Source organism: Polypterus senegalus, chromosome 8, assembly GCF_016835505.1.
Source record: "Polypterus senegalus isolate Bchr_013 chromosome 8, ASM1683550v1, whole genome shotgun sequence".
Lineage (NCBI taxonomy): Eukaryota > Metazoa > Chordata > Cladistia > Polypteriformes > Polypteridae > Polypterus > Polypterus senegalus.
The window spans coordinates 90,787,387-90,805,372 of NC_053161.1; the positions used below are offsets into that span (position 1 = coordinate 90,787,387).

General features: G+C 38.0%; 1 protein-coding gene across 5 annotated transcripts in view; it reads left to right on the plus strand.

The window, feature by feature from the left end:
- impdh1a (IMP (inosine 5'-monophosphate) dehydrogenase 1a) overlaps positions 1 to 17,986 on the plus strand; it is a 181,640-nt gene that overhangs the window by 107,011 nt on the left and 56,643 nt on the right. For all 5 annotated transcript variants that reach the window (XM_039761441.1, XM_039761442.1, XM_039761444.1 and 2 more), the window contains exons 7-9: positions 11,449 to 11,536; positions 11,937 to 12,014; positions 14,980 to 15,179. In XM_039761441.1, the coding sequence (XP_039617375.1) occupies positions 11,449 to 11,536; positions 11,937 to 12,014; positions 14,980 to 15,179 (366 nt within the window). The remainder of the gene's footprint in view (positions 1 to 11,448; positions 11,537 to 11,936; positions 12,015 to 14,979; positions 15,180 to 17,986) is intronic.

The window sequence follows — 17,986 nt, forward strand, 5'->3', positions numbered from 1 at the left end:
GAGGGGGAAGGAGATGGAAAAAAATTGAGACAGAAACTTTCTAAAGTGTGGGGGCACTTCACCGAAAAAGAAAAAAAAGTTGAATGCACATCTGAAACGCAAACATCTTGGAGCGGTTTTAGAGAGTAAAGTTAGTGTTTGTACTATAATGCGTATATCGAGGTTTTGACAATTTTGATAGTTTACACTTAAACTGACATATACTTGGGGGTTAATGCACCCCTGGACGCCAAATACTTTTTAGCTGCACTTTTTAAATAAACATCACAATTCACAAAGAAAATGTTACATTTTAATGGAACACGTATTTTTTTTCATGCAAAGAGCATCACAATTACTGCAACACTGATCACTTCACACACTGCAAATGAACTGTAAAAACAAAAAAAAAAACTACTGCAACAATCTATTACTATATGTTCAATGTGCAACTGAAGTCATTGATGAAATTTAGTAAATCACCGAGCCAACTGCACCTGAACTAGCTGGCCTGAACGCAAACACACAGAGGTAAATGCTGATGATTGCAGGCTCATCTAGTGCAGTCCCAGAGATAGTGCTGCTGCAGTTCTGCCAGCGCCGGCAGTGCACATGAGCTGGCTACTCAATGAATGTACGGCACTGACTGATCAGTTCCGGCGTGCTGCCAAATTGCTCTTGTCTCAAAGAAGAGAGCCAGCCTCAGACCATAGAATGTTGAAATGCTCACGTTCCTCCAATGCAATCAGGAATATATGAACTGAATCTTTTATAAACTTTCTAAGACACACCAGTGGCCATTTTTGGTTAAGTTAAATGCACTTTTTTGTTTAAAGACTGTGCACTTTAGTTTGTATTGTTTAATACAAACTAAACAAACTAAACTTTTTTATGGTGATGGTCACACTAATATAATCCATCCATCCATTTTCTAACCCGCTGAATCCGAATACAGGGTCACGGGGGTCTGCTGGAGCCAATCCCAGCCAACACAGGGCACAAGGCAGGAACCAATCCTGGGCAGGGTGCCAACCCACCGCAGACACTAATATAAAACATCGAGTATTTTCAAATTCATATGTTTCACTGGTTGTTAATTTGATTATTATTAATTTTAATCGTGTTAATGCAGAGACATCAGGGTGACATTCACAGGTGGACAGACGTGAGCAGATAAGGTAAGACATACACTGGAGCCCAGAACAGGATGTGCAACCACAGGCCGCAGGCATCAAAATAGTCAGGCATGAAATAATCGGGACTAATTTGTTAAAAAAATTGAACGATTAGTCGACTACCAAAATAATCATTAGTTGCAGCCCTAATTTTTTCCTCAACCTTTGGCTTTAAGTACTTGTCCACAGAGAAATGATCAGTACATACTCACAGGTCTACTTTCAGTATGTCTTCCATCCACCCTAAGTGCTATAATGTATAACTGTAAGGTACCGTAGTTACTTACCATAAGGAAGTTGTTGAAGTTTATATTAACAATCTGGATTGGTTCATTTTCAAACCATTTTCTCAAAATTCAAAATTGTAGCTTCAGACATGTTTTTCATTATGTGCTGATCAACTTCATTATTTACTTCTAAACTTTACAACGAGCAGACAGGAAGTGTATTCTTATCTTAAGTTAAAAGTTCCAAGAGTAAGTGATAAAATAATTGTTTGTAGTTAACTTCCATGATCATAATGATGCCTCATTAACGTAGAAGGCACGGCTTCCTAAATTGAAACCTTTGCTGCTTCAAAGTGGACACATTTGGTAAGTTTAGGCCTTTTTTCATAATGGACCCAGTGTTACCTTTTGGCCCTATTGTAAGGTACATAAACAGATGACATATTTTTAAACTTCATTAAAAGTGCTTCAGTTTATAGCATTATTTTTATGTGCCAAATTAATATATACCATTATTGTGAACAAATAACTTGAACTTGAAAAATACTTAACTTAACCTTTTAATGTGCTTGTGCTCTATCTGAGAAAAAAATACTGTTGTATTATAGCTCAGTTCTTGTAAAGCTTGTAATGGTGTATTTTATATTACAATATTATATAAAGTTAAACATATAAATCATACCAGAAATAGAAAGCTTGGAATAACATGTTTAGTAATGCTATTCTTTTTTTAAACAGTATGGTGTAAAGGAGAGGTTTGTAGGTTACTATGGTAACTTGGCTCTAAATCTTCTTAATGTAGCTAGTGAGACAAAATGTCAGAGGCTGACTTTGGCAGAACTTTTGTCATTAATGTACAGTATAGTGAAAGCACAGTGTTTGGAATAAAGTAAAAGACTGTCTACGTCACTAAGCAAGGCACACAAATACAATTATTTATATTACTGGAATTATCTTGTAACAAAGAGGCACATTTCAGATCCATCTATCACATGTTATGTTTTGTTTTCAGTAAGATGGGAAGGAAACACTTATTCTTTTTAGTGCAGCCATGGATCGTGGGCTATGTGGTATTACAGTAAGTGAAAAGGCGGAAGAGACAGCATCTTTCATTCATTTTTGTTTCCTTCGTTTTACAATGTCTGAAGGTGCAGCATGCATCCTAGCCAAGTCAGGCGTCGGAATAGCACACAAACCCACGAACAATCTGCACACAGTCCTCTCTAATGCTAAAAACAAGAAATCGACAGCAGAAACACGAAACGCAGTTTATAGCATTCCATGCAGTTTTTGCCCAGCGGTATACATAAGACAAACGTCAAAATGAATCGCAACATTTATACATGAACATCGCAACGGCGTCAGAAGGAAATACTTGCGATCACTGGTCTATACGTATATTAAATCAACAGGACATGCATTTAACTGAGACAATGTACAAGTAAGATTTAAGGCCAGTACTAAAAGTGCCAGAGAGCTGGCTGAATCTTGGCTATCAAATGAGAACTCCATCAACTGACATTTGGACATAAACCCAGCATATGCAAACTTAAGAAGAACGTATTCATAATAAACAAGACTTTAAAACCAATACACCCAATTCTGATCACACTGATTAAGCCCCCGACCCCACCTCTCCGCCATACACGTAATTTTTGCTATATATTGCCGTTGATTCTTGTAAGTCTCTGATGAAGGCTCCTGGCAGGGGCTGAAAGCTCAGGATTAAAAACTACTTTATGATACGTGATTCATTTTCTCCCTTTGTGGATCTCCAGCTGCAAATATGCAAACCGTATTACAGACATCTATCTATCTATCTACAGTGGAGGAAATAATTATTTGACCCCTCACTGATTTTGTAAGTTTGTCCAATGACAAAGAAATGAAAAGTCTCAGAACAGTATCATTTCAATGGTAGGTGTATTTCAACAGTGGCAGATTGCACATCAAAAGGAAAATCGAAAAAATAACTTTAAATAAAAGATAGAAATTGATTTGCATTTCATTGAGGGAAATACGTTTTTGAACCCCTACCAACCATTAAGAGTTCTGGCTCCCACAGAGTGGTTAGACACTTCTACTCAATTAGTCACCCTCATTAAGGACACCTGTCTTAACTAGTCACCTGTATAAAAGACACCTGTCCACAGAATCAATCAATCAAGCAGACTCCACACTCTACAACATGGGAAAGACCAAAGAGCTGTCCAAGGATGTCAGAGACAAAATTGTAGACCTGCACAAGGCTGGAATCGGCTACAAAACCATTAGCAAGAAGCTGGGAGAGAAGGTGACAACTGTTGGTGCGATTGTTCGAAAATGGAAGGAGCACAAAATGACCATCAATCGACCTCGCTCTGGGGCTCCACGCAAGATCTCACCTCGTGGGGTGTCAATGGTTCTGAGAAAGGTGAAAAAGAATCCTAGAGCTACACAGGAGGAGTTAGTTAATGACCTCAAATTAGCAGGGACCACAGTCACCAAGAAAACCATTGGAAACACATTACACCGCAATGGATTAAAATCCTGCAGGGCTTGCAAGGCCCCCTGCTCAAGAAGGCACATGTGCAGGCCCGTCTGAAGTTTGCCAATGAACACCTGAATGATTCAGAGAGTGACTGGGAGAAGGAGCTGTGGTCTGATGAGACCAAAATAGAGCTCTTTGGCATTAACTCAACTCGCTGTGTTTGGAGGAAGAAAAATGCTGCCTATGACCCCCAAAACACCGTCCCCACCGTCAAGCATGGGGGTGGAAACATTTTGCTTTGGGGTGTTTTTCTGCTAAGGGCACAGGACAACTTAATCGCATTAACGGGAAAATGGACGGAGCCATGTATCGTGAAATCCTGAGCGACAATCTCCTTCCCTCTGCCAGGAAACTGAAAATGGGTCGTGGATGGGTGTTCCAGCACGACAATGACCCAAAACATACAGCAAAGGCAACAAAGGAGTGGCTCAAGAAGAAGCACATTAAGGTCATGGAGTGGCCTAGTCAGTCTCCGGACCTTAATCCAATAGAAAACCTATGGAGGGAGCTCAAGCTCAGAGTAGCACAGAGACAGCCTCGAAACCTTAGGGATTTAGAGATGATCTGCAAAGAGGAGTGGACCAACATTCCTCCTAAAATGTGCAAACTTGGTCATCAATTACAAGAAACGCGTTTGACCTCTGTGCTTGCAAACAAGGGTTTTTCCACTAAGTATTAAGTCTTTTTTTGTTAGAGGGTTCAAAAACGTATTTCCCTCAATGAAATGCAAATCAATTTCTATCTTTTATTTAAAGTTATTTTTTCGATTTTCCTTTTGATGTGCAATCTGCCACTGTTGAAATAAACCTACCATTGAAATGATACTGTTCTGAGACTTTTCATTTCTTTGTCATTGGACAAACTTACAAAATCAGTGAGGGGTCAAATAATTATTTCCTCCACTCTATCTATCTATCTATCTATCTATCTATCTATCTATCTATCTATCTATCTATCTATCTATCTATCTATCTATCTATCTATCTATCTATCTATCTATCTATCTATCTATCTATCTATCTATCTATCTATCTATCTATCTATCTATCTATCTATCTATCTATCTATCTATCTATCTATCTATCTGCTTCCTTCCTGTTTCATTGTCGCAGTGCATGTTGGGTGGTTGATCTGGCGCGAGTGCTGGTGGTGGGCTCTGAGTCTGGTGAGTGAAGTGTTTTGTTTAACTTTTTCCCCCTTTCCCATTTTCATTTTCTTGGTGAATTGTTTGAAAGTTTTTCCGTTTTCTTTTGTGTGAAGTGGCATCTGGCCACAGCAGCCATAATGGCTGCGAATTTAGAACGATTGAGTCGCCGCCATGGGATAAAACTTCTGTGTGATGTTTTTTCCCCTTAGAAAGTGCGGTGTTGGCGGTAGGCAATGTGATCGGTTGTGAGAACATTAAGTCCGCCTCACGAATGAACGGCGCAATCGTACTATTTTTGAGTTCTGTCGATCTGGTGCAGACAATTGTAGAAAAGGGTGTAGTGATCGATGGCTCGTTCGTGCAGGTGTCTCCGTTGGCGCCAGCACGTAAAGTAACGTTATCGAATGTCCCCCCATTTTTGAGGAATGAGACTATAGAAAAAGAATTAGTACGTCACGGTCGTTTAGTTTCAAAAATCCGCTATATTCCTTTGGGGTGCAAGTCGCCGGAGTTAAAACATGTAATGTCTTTTAGGAGACAAGTTTACATGGTGCTCAACAAAATGGATGAAAGTTTAAATGTTGCTATGAGGTTTAAGATTGATGGTTTCGATTATGTGATTTTTCTGAGTTCGGATGAAATGAAATGTTTTGGGTGTGGAAGTGAGGGGCATTTAGTTAAAAATTGTCCAGTGAAAGTGAACAAAGCAGTTGTTCGTGATAACCTGCATGCCACTAATGACGATTTACAAGATCGGCCTTTACTGCTTAATGGTAATGAAAACACAAAGACACCAGAGGAAGCGCGGCCCGAGGAGAGTGTAAATGTTTCTGAACCTTTAAATAAGGGAGATGAGTTGCTTGATGGGGAAATGCACAGACCAGCATCGATGGGGGACATCGGAATGAAAATGCAGCAGAAGATTCTGCTACAGCACAGGGAAGTGTGTGGGGAGAGATTGAAATGGAGGAAGGCGACGATAACGCACCTGAGCCATACGATGGGTTTAAACGGCCTGCTAAAAAAAGACAAGCTGGGGAGGAGGAAGGAACCGCGCGAAAACGCAGTAATGTTACGGCTTGTGCTGCTGAGGAAGGCGAGGGTCCCGCTGCAGCCCCACCGGTTACGCAGGGCAGGTACGCGCCCTAGCTGAGGCAGACAGTGAAAACGCGGCTGGGCTGAGTGAGGGAGACGAGGAGGCGGAGGGGGAAATGTCGGATAGTTCAACTGTGTCTGACCTACAAGAATGTAAAGGTAGAGGGGATACAGTGCTCAAAGTATCAGAACATTTGTGACGGAAACTGAGGGCAGAAGGGGTGTAGATGTGACCGATTACTTTCCTGATGTGCAACTTTTTATCTCTTCAATACAAAGCCTAAGAAAAGAAAAATCCTCTTCTGTCTTGTTCACTGATAAAGAGCTTCTAGATTAAAGAATCTGTCAAGCAGACTGAAGAAACAGTTCAAACTAAATAAGCAGTAATGGAGAGGGCAACTGCACCATTTCCAAGATCCTGTATATTCTGGGATCTGTGGTTTATTTTGACTATTTTTATATTTTCATTTAACATGGCTTGCTTTAATGTAGGAAGCTTAAATATTAATGGTGGAAGAAATAATAATAAGAGGCTAGCTTTGCTTGAATTCATAAAGCAAAAAGACTTAAAAGTTACCTTTGTACAGGAAACCCATATAGACAGCAAATCAATGGGAGTGGAGTAGGGATTGGAAAGGGACATTTATTACAGTAACGGTACAAATATTAGTGCTGGAGTAGCCATTCTGTTTTCTAAGAATGTTCACGTAGTTCTTTGTGATGTTGAAGAAATAGTGAAGGGAGGCTGCTCAAAGTGCGTCAAACTTCAAGGCAGTTCTTTTACTTTTATTAATGTATACCAACGATGGGAATGAGAAAATCGCTTTTTAAGAAGTTGGAGGGTGTGCTGACACAATGTTGCACAAATGAAGTCCTCGTTCTAGGTGGGGATTTTAATTGCACCCTTGATACTCAAAAAGACAGAAATAACGGGCTGGAGCCGCACACACGCTCAGCCCAGGAATTAGAGAGAGTTGTGAGCAAATGGGACTGGAAGATGTGTGGCGAAATAAAAATGGGGGCACCAGACAATATACATGGGGGAGGATGAATGGGGGGATTATTTCAATGGCGAGGCTTGATCGTCTTTATTGTTTCAAGCACCATATTGGTTTATTTAAAAACGGTCACATTACCCCTGCAGGGTTCTCAGATCACAGTTTGGTGTCTTGTTCTGTGATCCTAACTGATTATAAGCCCCGTAGTGCCTACTGGCATTTTAATACGCTCCTCCTTCAAGACCAAAGTTTTAAAGACTTATTTAAATTTTTTTGGGCAAGTTGGAGACTCATGAAGAAGGAGTTCACCAGTTTACAACAGTGGTGGGAGGTTGGGAAGACCCACATTCGTTTATTATGTCAGGAATACACCAGAAATGTCACTAAGTCACTACAGGCTGACATGGCAATGTTAGAAACTGAAATCATTCAGATTCAGCAGCTTCTACAGCAGGGTCCAGATGTCAAATTGTTGGAAACTCTTGGGGTTAAAAAGAAGGGCCTTGCCCACTTATTGGAAACAAGGGCTCGGGGGGCTCTAGTGAGGGCGATTCCAACAGATAACTGACATGGATGCACCAACCCAGTATTTTTTTGGACTTGAGAAAAAGAACTCTCAACATAAGGTCTTACATTGCATAAGACAGGATAATGGTGAGGAGACTCAGGACCCGGGTGAGATAAGGCGGGCGGTCCGGAGGTTTTATGAGACTCTTTTTGCAACAGAGGAAGGTGAGGCTGAGGAACAGCAGACCTTCTTGAAGGATTTACCGCACCTTCGTGATGCAGACTCCGAAGAGCTGGAGAAGGAGTTGTGCTTAGGAGAGCTCACTGCTGCACTGAAGAATTGAATAATGGAAAAGTCCCAGGCATTGATGGCATTCCAGTGGAATTTTATAAAGACTTCTGGGATATCATTGGTCCTGATGTATTGGAGGTATTCCTCTACAGTATTAAAATGGCTGTGTTACCTCAGAGTTGCCGCAGGGCGTAATAACACTACTGCCAAAAAAAGGTGACCTACAAAATCTCAAAAACTGGCGGCCTGTGTCCCTCCTTTGTGCTGATTACAAAATCCTGTCAAAGGCACTGGCTAACAGATTGCGAACTGTTTTAGCTCAGGTGGTGCATCCTGATCAGAGCTATTGTGTCCCTCATAGAATGATTTTTAATAATATTTTCTTAATTCGAGATATTTTTGCAGTATCCAAACTCTTTAACTTTCCAATTGGTCTTATTTCGTTAGATCAAGAGAAGGCCTTTGACAGGGTCAGACATTCATATTTATGGGAAGTCATGCAGGCTTTTGGGTTTGGGGACCGTTTTGTTAAATATATTCAGCTATTGTATAGTGACATTTCTGGTGTAGTTAAGGTCAATGGTGGTTTGTGCGAACCTTTTGATGTCAGAAGAGGAGTCAGGCAGGGGTGCCCTTTGTCTGGAATGCTCTACGTGTTGGCCTTGGAACCTTTTTTAGTTAAACTGAGAGGAGTGTTGACTGGTCTATCAATTCCATGTTGCACTGCGGAGCCTGTTAAGGTTTCAGCATACGCTGATGACATCATCATCGTCATTAAAAATCAGGAGGACGTTGACATTTTGCTTCAATGCCAGAGATCTTTTGAAATTGTTTCATCAGCTAAAATAAACTGGGGAAAGAGCAGTGCTATCTTACTGGGCAACTGGACTGGTTTAAAACCACCACAACTGGTTGGTGACCTGCAGTGGTCCTCTGAAGGATTGTTATATTTAGGAGTGTTTCTTGGGGATGAACACTTCATACGAAAGAACTGGGATGGAGTACTGCAGAAGGTGAAGGATCGGCTTGCTCGGTGGAGGTGGATTCTACCTCAGTTATCCTACAGAGGCAGGATGCTCATCATTAACAACCTCATAGCCTCAGGACTGTGGCATAAATGCATTTGTTTAGAGCCTCCTGCACAGCTGCTTCACTGCTGCACAAAACTAAAACATGTTATTGACTGTGAGAAGTTTTGTTGGAAAAACGCAAATGAAATTGCCCACCAAATTGGAGTGCGGTCAGTGAGAGTGGTGCAGACCTTTTTAACACAAGTGAAGGCTTCACTGTCATCTGAGAGCTCAGCACTCCTGAGAGGCATGTTCAATGAACGGACTCATCCACCTGAGGATCCTGATTTTCCTACACTTTTGGTATCTCCTGGGGGTGACTGGACAACGGCGGAGCCAAGCAAATTTCTTTCGGTGGAGAGGCTGATGGACCTGCCTTTGCCAACGGCTACAGGGAAACAATTGTACTGGATGTGCGTAAAAGTTAGACATCGAGACTCCCTGAGGATGATAACACACTCCATGGAGGAGAAAGATGGACTGCACAGAATTCTCAGAGCCAGCCTGGAGGTCGCTATACAAGCCACCATTGACCAGTAGGGTGGGTGATTTACAGTGGAGGGTCTTACATGGGATCTTAGCTGTGAACTCCTTCTTGTCAATTATTATACCTGGGGTGTCTGACTGTTGTTGTTTCTGTGGGGAAAGAGAGACCGTGTTTCACTGCTTTATGTTTTGTCCAAGGCTTGAGCCTTTGTTTAATTTACTAGAGAGGCTTGTTGGGGGATTGGAAATGGTGTACACTAGGGTGGGCTTTCTGTTTGGTTTTAAAAAAACTAAAAGAAACACAGATAATGTGAATTTGGCAAACTTTATTATGGGGCAAAGTAAATTAGCTATTTGGAAAACAAGAAAGCACAAAATTGAAGGGAATGGTTTACAAGATCCGATTGTGTTTTTTAAAATACTGTGCCTTAGTCGCATTTTGATTGATTTTAATTTTTACAAATCCACAAAGAATATGGACAAGTTTAAAACAATATGGTGTGTGAATAGTGTACTGTGTGACTGTGATAATGAGGAACTGCGGTTTGTTTTTTAGGGGGTTTGTTTGGTTCATTTGTGTTTTTTCAAAAAAAAAAAAATGAACATGTAAATATATTTATAATAATGTGTAAGTTGTATATTTGATGTTTTTGTCAATAAAGTTTGTTTTTAAAAATAAAAAAAAATATCTATCTATCTATCTATCTATCTATCTATCTATCTATCTATCTATCTATCTATCTATCTATCTATCTATCTATCTATCTATATTCCTGCACTCAAGTGCTGAAATTGTCTTATGCAACCACAATGCATTGACAGACATGAGCTCTGCTATTGTTCTGTTTGACATGCTTTGATATCGCATCACCACTGTGAGCCATTTTTATGTAGTTTCGCTCACGTTTTTCTCATGTATTATTATTATTGTCTACTTGAAGTCACCCATGAGTGTAGTACTGACTTTCTTAGTACTGCCAATACTGTAAAATAGCTGATACCATTATGTTTTTGGAACTTTGGTATGGAATTAGTAATGAAGTATCAGTTTTTGTGACATCTCTAGGTTACTGGTTCAAGTGACAGTGACCATCTTCTCTAATACTACTTTTAAAGGTGATCTGCATTTTTATAGTCACTCCAAATTGAAACAGAAAGGGTTGTATTTGAGGAAAAATCCCCAAATATTGTAACATATATACATCCTGTAGATGAATAGTTTAGTACCTTACAAGGTAAATGGGCAAAAATAGTATTAATTTTATATCCAGATTTCCTAACTTGATGCACCATTTTCGAGGGAAGGGATTATTTTTTCATTGAAGATGGTTATTTTCATTTGTTTTGCCTTTGTTTACAAGGCCAGGAGATGATAGTTTTGTTTCTCAAGTGTAAGCTCTAACACATTTCACTGCATCTAATAAACCACAGAATTAGATATTCTTCTATGTCACTGTTTGAGCTTATGTAACTTCACCTGCTTAGTTAGAGGAATTTTCTCTGTTTAAACAGTTGCTTCTGGTCCATAGTTGTACAAATTACTTTCTTGTTAAAACCATGGTGTATAGAGTATCTGCATTTGTTTCACAGCTAACTGCAGTTTTAAGTATTTAACATGTTATACACTCATTTTTGAACAAAATGGTCAGAACTTGTATGATAAAATATCCTCAGAAGTACACTAAAGAATTTTATCGCCACGGGAGCTTTAGTCCTGTTTTAGTATGTTTTATTTCTATAATTAATATATCACTGAATGAAGCATAATGTCTTGTAGATGACCTGCTCTATGCAGAATCATAATTCTATACAACTGAAATATTCTCTATTTTTTTTTTTTTTTTTGTATTTTTAACATGGAAATACAGTGTTTTCTTTAAATTATGGTAGGACTAGATGTATCTTTAAATCATCTAAGTGCTTGATTTTTGTTCTTTTGCAGGTTATGACAAAGCGTGAAGATTTGGTTGTTGCTCCTGCTGGGGTAACACTTAAAGAAGCGAATGAAATTCTTCAACGAAGCAAGAAGGGTAAGAAATTAAGCTATAGAGGTTTCTAGTCAGATGTGAGTCTTTCTAATGGACTTCATCATGTTGGTGTTATAATAATATATCTGGATCAAGAGCCACTTTCTTCATGCTATCGTGATTAGTGCATAGTTTTCTCTTTGAGGTAGATGCGGTTAAAATACACTCATTGAAATATTTCGCAAGGGGTGTATTTTTGCCTTGCTATTAAATTCCGCTGGCAATCCTTCACAGTGCATAAGAATGGGAAAGGTGAAAATTGACTATAGAGTCCTGCTTGTCCTGTTGTCTGCTTTGGCTGGCTCTTTTCTGTCATTCATTCTTACCTAGTCATGCAGCTTCTTCCGCTCTGTGCCTTTTTCATTCAAATTATATCCACTATTGACTGTGTTCACCTTTGTAGGATTTTGGAGCACATGGACCAATGATCCCATTGCCTATCCTAGCCAGGTGATTAGCAACAAGACATCAGGCATTAGAGGTATTTTAGTAATAATGTAAGGCCTGTAGTAACACTAATTATTGCTTGGAATTGTGATCTTAATGACACACGAGTGAAAGATTCAAACTTAATTACAAGTAAAATTAAAGGAGGAGAACGCAACTTCTTAAATCATATAATGAATTCCTCCTCAAAATGATAAGCTAGTGCTACTCAGCCTTTAACTGGTATAATGTATATTTCAGCCAAAACAACGCACAATACAAAATTTCATTGATTAAAGAATAATAAACATAATGTATATTGCATTCATACCGTTATTAATGACGATGACATTTTTCACAGCATGTTATTGTTCATCATCATTCTGTATTTTATGCTGGCTTGATAGCATGTTTGTGTTTCTAATTTCCACTTAGAACTGTGCAGTAAGTATGCTTCAAATATTTTCTTAATTTATTTGCAGGAAATGTGTGTTATAAATATTGCAGTAATTTCAGTTCATTGGTTTAAGCTAGTGTGATTGCAAGTAATGAAGTTTAAGTTCAAAATATGAAATGTATAGTTCCATTGTGTGTCTACACTTTTGTATATATACACACACAGTACTAACGAGAGAACAAACATGATACTGCAAAATACATTTATACGCAGCAAAATACTCGCAACACACAGAACAAGCAACCACAATTAGAAAAATAAGAATGAATCTGTATATAACTGTTAATCTCTCACCTCCCACATTTGGTCTTAATTAGGTGTGTTTTTACTTTGTGCAAATCTCTGCAAGAAAAGTATGGTCTGAATATCAAAAATGTACATTCTCCACTAAATTTAAACAATATTTAAACAAGTTTATAACAAAACATTAAAGATAAATTTATTATTTGATATTTTGCATTACACAGAGTATTTGAGCCTTACATCATCACCATTTCAGATGACTCTTGATCCAAAAATCAAGCATATTAATATGTCATCATGTCATTGTCCACATATAAAAGATTTCCATTTGACAACACTGACTACTTTCATGGTACCTTGTAGTGTTGTTTGTTTATGAGTTAGAAATTTTATAGGGTAGGACACTCTCAGCAGTCTAATAAATACCCAGACTGTTAAATTTTTGCTGGTAATGTTTTGTCTGTATTTTCTTTTGGCACACTTTTAACACTTCATTTTATATTGTTCATACAAGAGATAAAAACTACTGACACCTCATATAAAGTTTTGCACTCATTTTATTAAACTTCAAAGCTTATCACTAAATGGAAAAATAAACTGTGTGTGTTTACAAAAAAATGAAGGGTTTGTCTTATGTTTTGAAAAAGAGGGGATTGATGGGGTATTGGGCATCATCTTAGCGTGGAAGAGTAAAGTTTCTCTCGATAGTCAGAATTGATAATGACTGTAATGATAGGCATGCAGGAAAATGTGATTCTCATGAAAATTGTTAATTTTTATATACTGTAGATTCTGTTAACAGTGCGAACTATATGAGGGAGTTCGGATTCCTAAAATGAAAATGGGGGGTAGAGGGTTGCAAGCAGTTATATACAGTGCATCCGGAAAGTATTCACAGCGAATCACTTTTTCCACATTTTGTTATATTACAGCCTTATTCCAAAATGGATTAAATTAAATGGATTAAAATTTTTTCCTCAGAATTCTACACACAACACCCCATAATGACAACATGAAAAAAGTTTACTTGAGGTTTTTGCAAATTTATTAAAAATAAAAAAACTGAGAAATCACATGTACATAAGTATTCACAGCCTTTGCTCAATACTTTGTTGATGCACCTTTGGCAGCAATTACAGCCTCAAGTCTTTTTGAATATGATGCCACAAGCTTGGCACACCTATCCTTGGCCAGTTTCGCCCATTCCACTTTGCAGCACCTCTCAAGCTCCATCAGGTTGGATGGGAAGCATTGGTGCACAGCCATTTTAAGATCTCTCCAGAGATATTCAATCGGATTCAAGTCTGGGCTCTGGATGGGCCACTCAAGGACATTCCCAGAGTTGTCCTGAAGCCACTCCTTTGATATCTTGGCTGTGTCCAGAGAATTTTATTTATCATGGTCTGACAGTCCTTCAGGTGCCTTTTGGCAAACTCCAGGCGAGCTGCCATGTGCCTTTTATTAAGGAGTGGCTTCCGTCTGGCCACTCTACCATACAGGCCTGATTGGTGAATTGCTGCAGAGATGGTTGTCCTTCTGGAAGGTTCTCCTCTCTCCACAGAGAACCCTTGGAGCTCTGACAGAGTGACCATTGGATTCTTGGTCACCTCCCTGACTAAGGTCCTTCTCCACCGATCGCTCAGTTTAGATGGCCGGCCAGCTCTAGGAAGGGTCCTGGTGGTTTCGAACTTCTTCCACTTACGGATGATGGAGGCCACTGTGCTCATTGGGATCTTCAAAGCAGAAGAAATTTTTCTGTAACCTTCCCCAGATTTGTGCCTCGAGACAATCCTGTTTCGGAGGTGTACAGACAATTCCTTTGACTTCATGCTTGGTTTGTGCTCTGGCATGAACTGTCAACTGTGGGTCCTTTATATAGACAGGTGTGTGCCTTTCCAAATCATGTCCAATCAACTGAATTTACCACAGGTGGACTCCAATTAAGCTGCAGAAACATCTCAAGGATGATCGGGGAAACAGGATGCACCTGAGCTCAATTTTGAGCTTCATGGCAAAGGCTGTGAGTACTTACGTAGATGCGCTTTTTCAGTTTTTTTATTTTTAATAAATTTGCAAAAACCTCAAGTAAACTTTTTTTCATGTTGTCATTATGGGGTGTTGTGTGTAGAATTCTGAGGAAAAAATAAATTTAATCCATTTTGGAAATAGGCTGTAATATAACAAAATGTGGAAAAAGTGATGCGCTATGAATACTTTCCAGATGCACTGTATATGGAAACTAGAATTCATGCTGTAAAAAGGTGACTATGGAGAATATTTCTTATTTGATCTCTTATGTAGTTTTTATCATTCTTTTTAGGAAAACTTCCAATTGTAAATGATAGTGATGAATTAATTTCAATAATTGCTCGGACTGACCTAAAGAAGAACCGTGATTATCCTTTGGCATCCAAAGACTCTCGGAAACAACTTTTGTGTGGGGCAGCTATTGGCACTCGTGAAGATGATAAATACAGACTTGACTTGCTGATGCAGGCTGGAGTTGATGTGATAGTTCTAGTGAGTACATAAGAACAAAATATTTTGTTGACCCTTCTGTTTTAATTTGTCATTGTACCTTCAGAAAAGTAGCTGAAATTAAGCATTTTTGGTCCATATTTGATTTCAAGAAGGGGACACCAGGGTGAAGGTGAGAAGGAAGTGAGACTACCATGTGAAATATGTTATTTTTACAAATCCAACTGTAAGCTGATATAAAAAGTCACAGTCTAGAAATTTCCTAGCTGGATTTAAACATACTTAAAATGTCAGTAATTGCTGTACTTGGCACAATTGATTTTTTTTTGGTTTAATACAGTTATGGAATGGTATATTAAATACAAATATAAAAGTTTTAGTGCTCATCTGTTTCAAGACATGATATCAAGTAGAAATGCCTCATAATTCAAGCCTGATTCTTTAACTTATCAAAAATGTGTTTTAGCCATTTTAAAGTTGTCCTTTAACCTAGTATAACAGAAGGAGAAAGAATATGTGACTACTGTCATAGAAAATGGGTAATATTCTCAAAACTCCTTTAATCCAGTTATGTGTCATGATATGATGGAAGGATATAGGGCCATGCTAATCCATCACAGTACACACTCATGTGGATATATACAGTAACAAATCAGTTTTTGATAACCAGTTAACTTATTATGTGTGTCGTTTGAATGATCAGGTTCGAGACTAAAACACGGGAAGTGGGATCCACGCTGCTTCTTTTTGAAACATATTCGGCTTGCGTACTTTATTGTTTTGTGTTAGATTTTAAGGATTTAAAGTGAAAATTTTCAATTACCTAAAAATTGAGTTCCTTATCTTATTCAGATCAGATCATATAACTCCACTTTCCGCCATGAGAGCTTAAAAGAGAGAGTCTATGAAATATTTACTGAAATATACCAAAATACCCTAGGGTAAGGTTAGCAGTGGTTGAGCATGTGCAATTAAAATGCCTGTCAGATTATGAAGTGTTTTTGAACTTTTCGTTATAAAGTGAATTGAAATTGTTTCTAATTAAAAAAAAAAAACAAACAGAACATCCTTTTCCCCTTTGTTCTGGTTGATAGTTGGGTAAGAATTTCACCAAGTTAAGATAATGAATTTTGTATGTTATCACAATAGGTTTGTTAGTAAGTGATAATGTACTATCAGGTGTTACTCCAAATAGAGCCGTTAGACTTGTAGAAATGATTGTGAACTCAACACTATCAAATATATAAGCAAAGACTTAATATAAATAATTTGTGAGCAGGGCACTTTCCCAGAAAATTTGATAAAGTGAAGGAGATGCCTGACAAAATAGTTCACAAGTAGGGTCATCATAGGTTTTGAATAGTCTGATTTAAGTGTGTACAGTTTTTATTGTAGTTGTGTTAGAAAATGTTTTGCTTAGATTTAGTTTTTTATCTAGGGTTATCTTTTTAATTATTTTGAAATATAACTGAAAGTTCCTTTTCCCAGAGATATAAAAGTTGTACTGTTTTGAAAATGTTTATCAACATACATTTAGCCAAATGTCAGACTTTCATGAAAGGTCAGTTTTTGAGGCAAAATTGTTTTTGATTGAACAGTTTACCTCAAATATAACCTTCTAAGATTGAAAATATGGTGAAACATCCATCACTAAAAGCTGTGATATCAACCATATCCCATATAATAAATACTATGTACTTCAGGAACGGTGGAATACAAGTACTGTGCCTTGAACTAGTCTCTAGTTTAACTAAATAACCAAGAGAAAATTAAATTAGAGAATTTAAGACTCTGAATACTTTTGCATGGCACTTTTTATGATTGTTTTGGTGCAATAAAAAGTAGTTTATTAGAAAAAAGTATCTCCTGCGCTAGTATTATATTCAGTATCAATACAACAGATTTTTTTTTAAATGCAAGTCCTATTAGGAGTGCGTTATAGACCGCCCAGTGCAGACCGTAATTTCAATGCACATCTTTTAGTAATATTAAAAAGGCAAGTTTGCAGGGGGATATTATAGTCATGGGGGAACTTTACATGAATATTAACTGGGATAACCTTACAAATAGCAGAGCACAAGAGCAAGAGTTCGTAGAAGTAATCAGTGACTGTTTTTTAACACTGTATATTAAATCACCAACACAAAGTGAAGTATATTGCCACTTTCTACCTTTTAATATAGATAAGAAACCAAGATAAAATCCCTCATATTAAATGTACTAAATGTGTATTTCCTTCTAATTGTTATTAGATAGGAGATGCCCTTATTCAAAGCAGCTTACAAAAAATCTGTAAAATGGGTTTGAGTTTTTAATGGGAATCTATTGAGTTAACAAGCAATATGGAACATATTATTAAACTAAAGTACCAAATGTAATATTTGAGTTTGCTGATGGTTCAATATTATTAATACTCTTGTAATAGAATTCCTTTATATAAAAGTTATTAACCAATGGTAACAAATGAGTCTTAAAGTAATAATATAATAATAATTATAATCTGACAGATTATATTATTTAGTGTTTGGTATAATATATTATTAGAAAGGTTCTCATACTTCCTTGGGTATTTGTATATTTAGATTTATATTTACTTGCTTTGAAGGTACTCAGTCAGGATATAGCGGGTTGGCGAATGACTGACTAACACAGGGTCACGGGGTCTGCTGAAGCCAATCCCAGCCAGCACCGTGCGCAAGGCAGGAACAAACCCCAGGCAGGGCACACACACACCCACACACCAAGCACACACTAGTGACAATTTAGGATCGCCAGTATACCTAACCTGCATGTCTTTGGACTCTGGGAGGAAACGGAGCACCCAAAGGAAACCCATGCAGACATGGGGA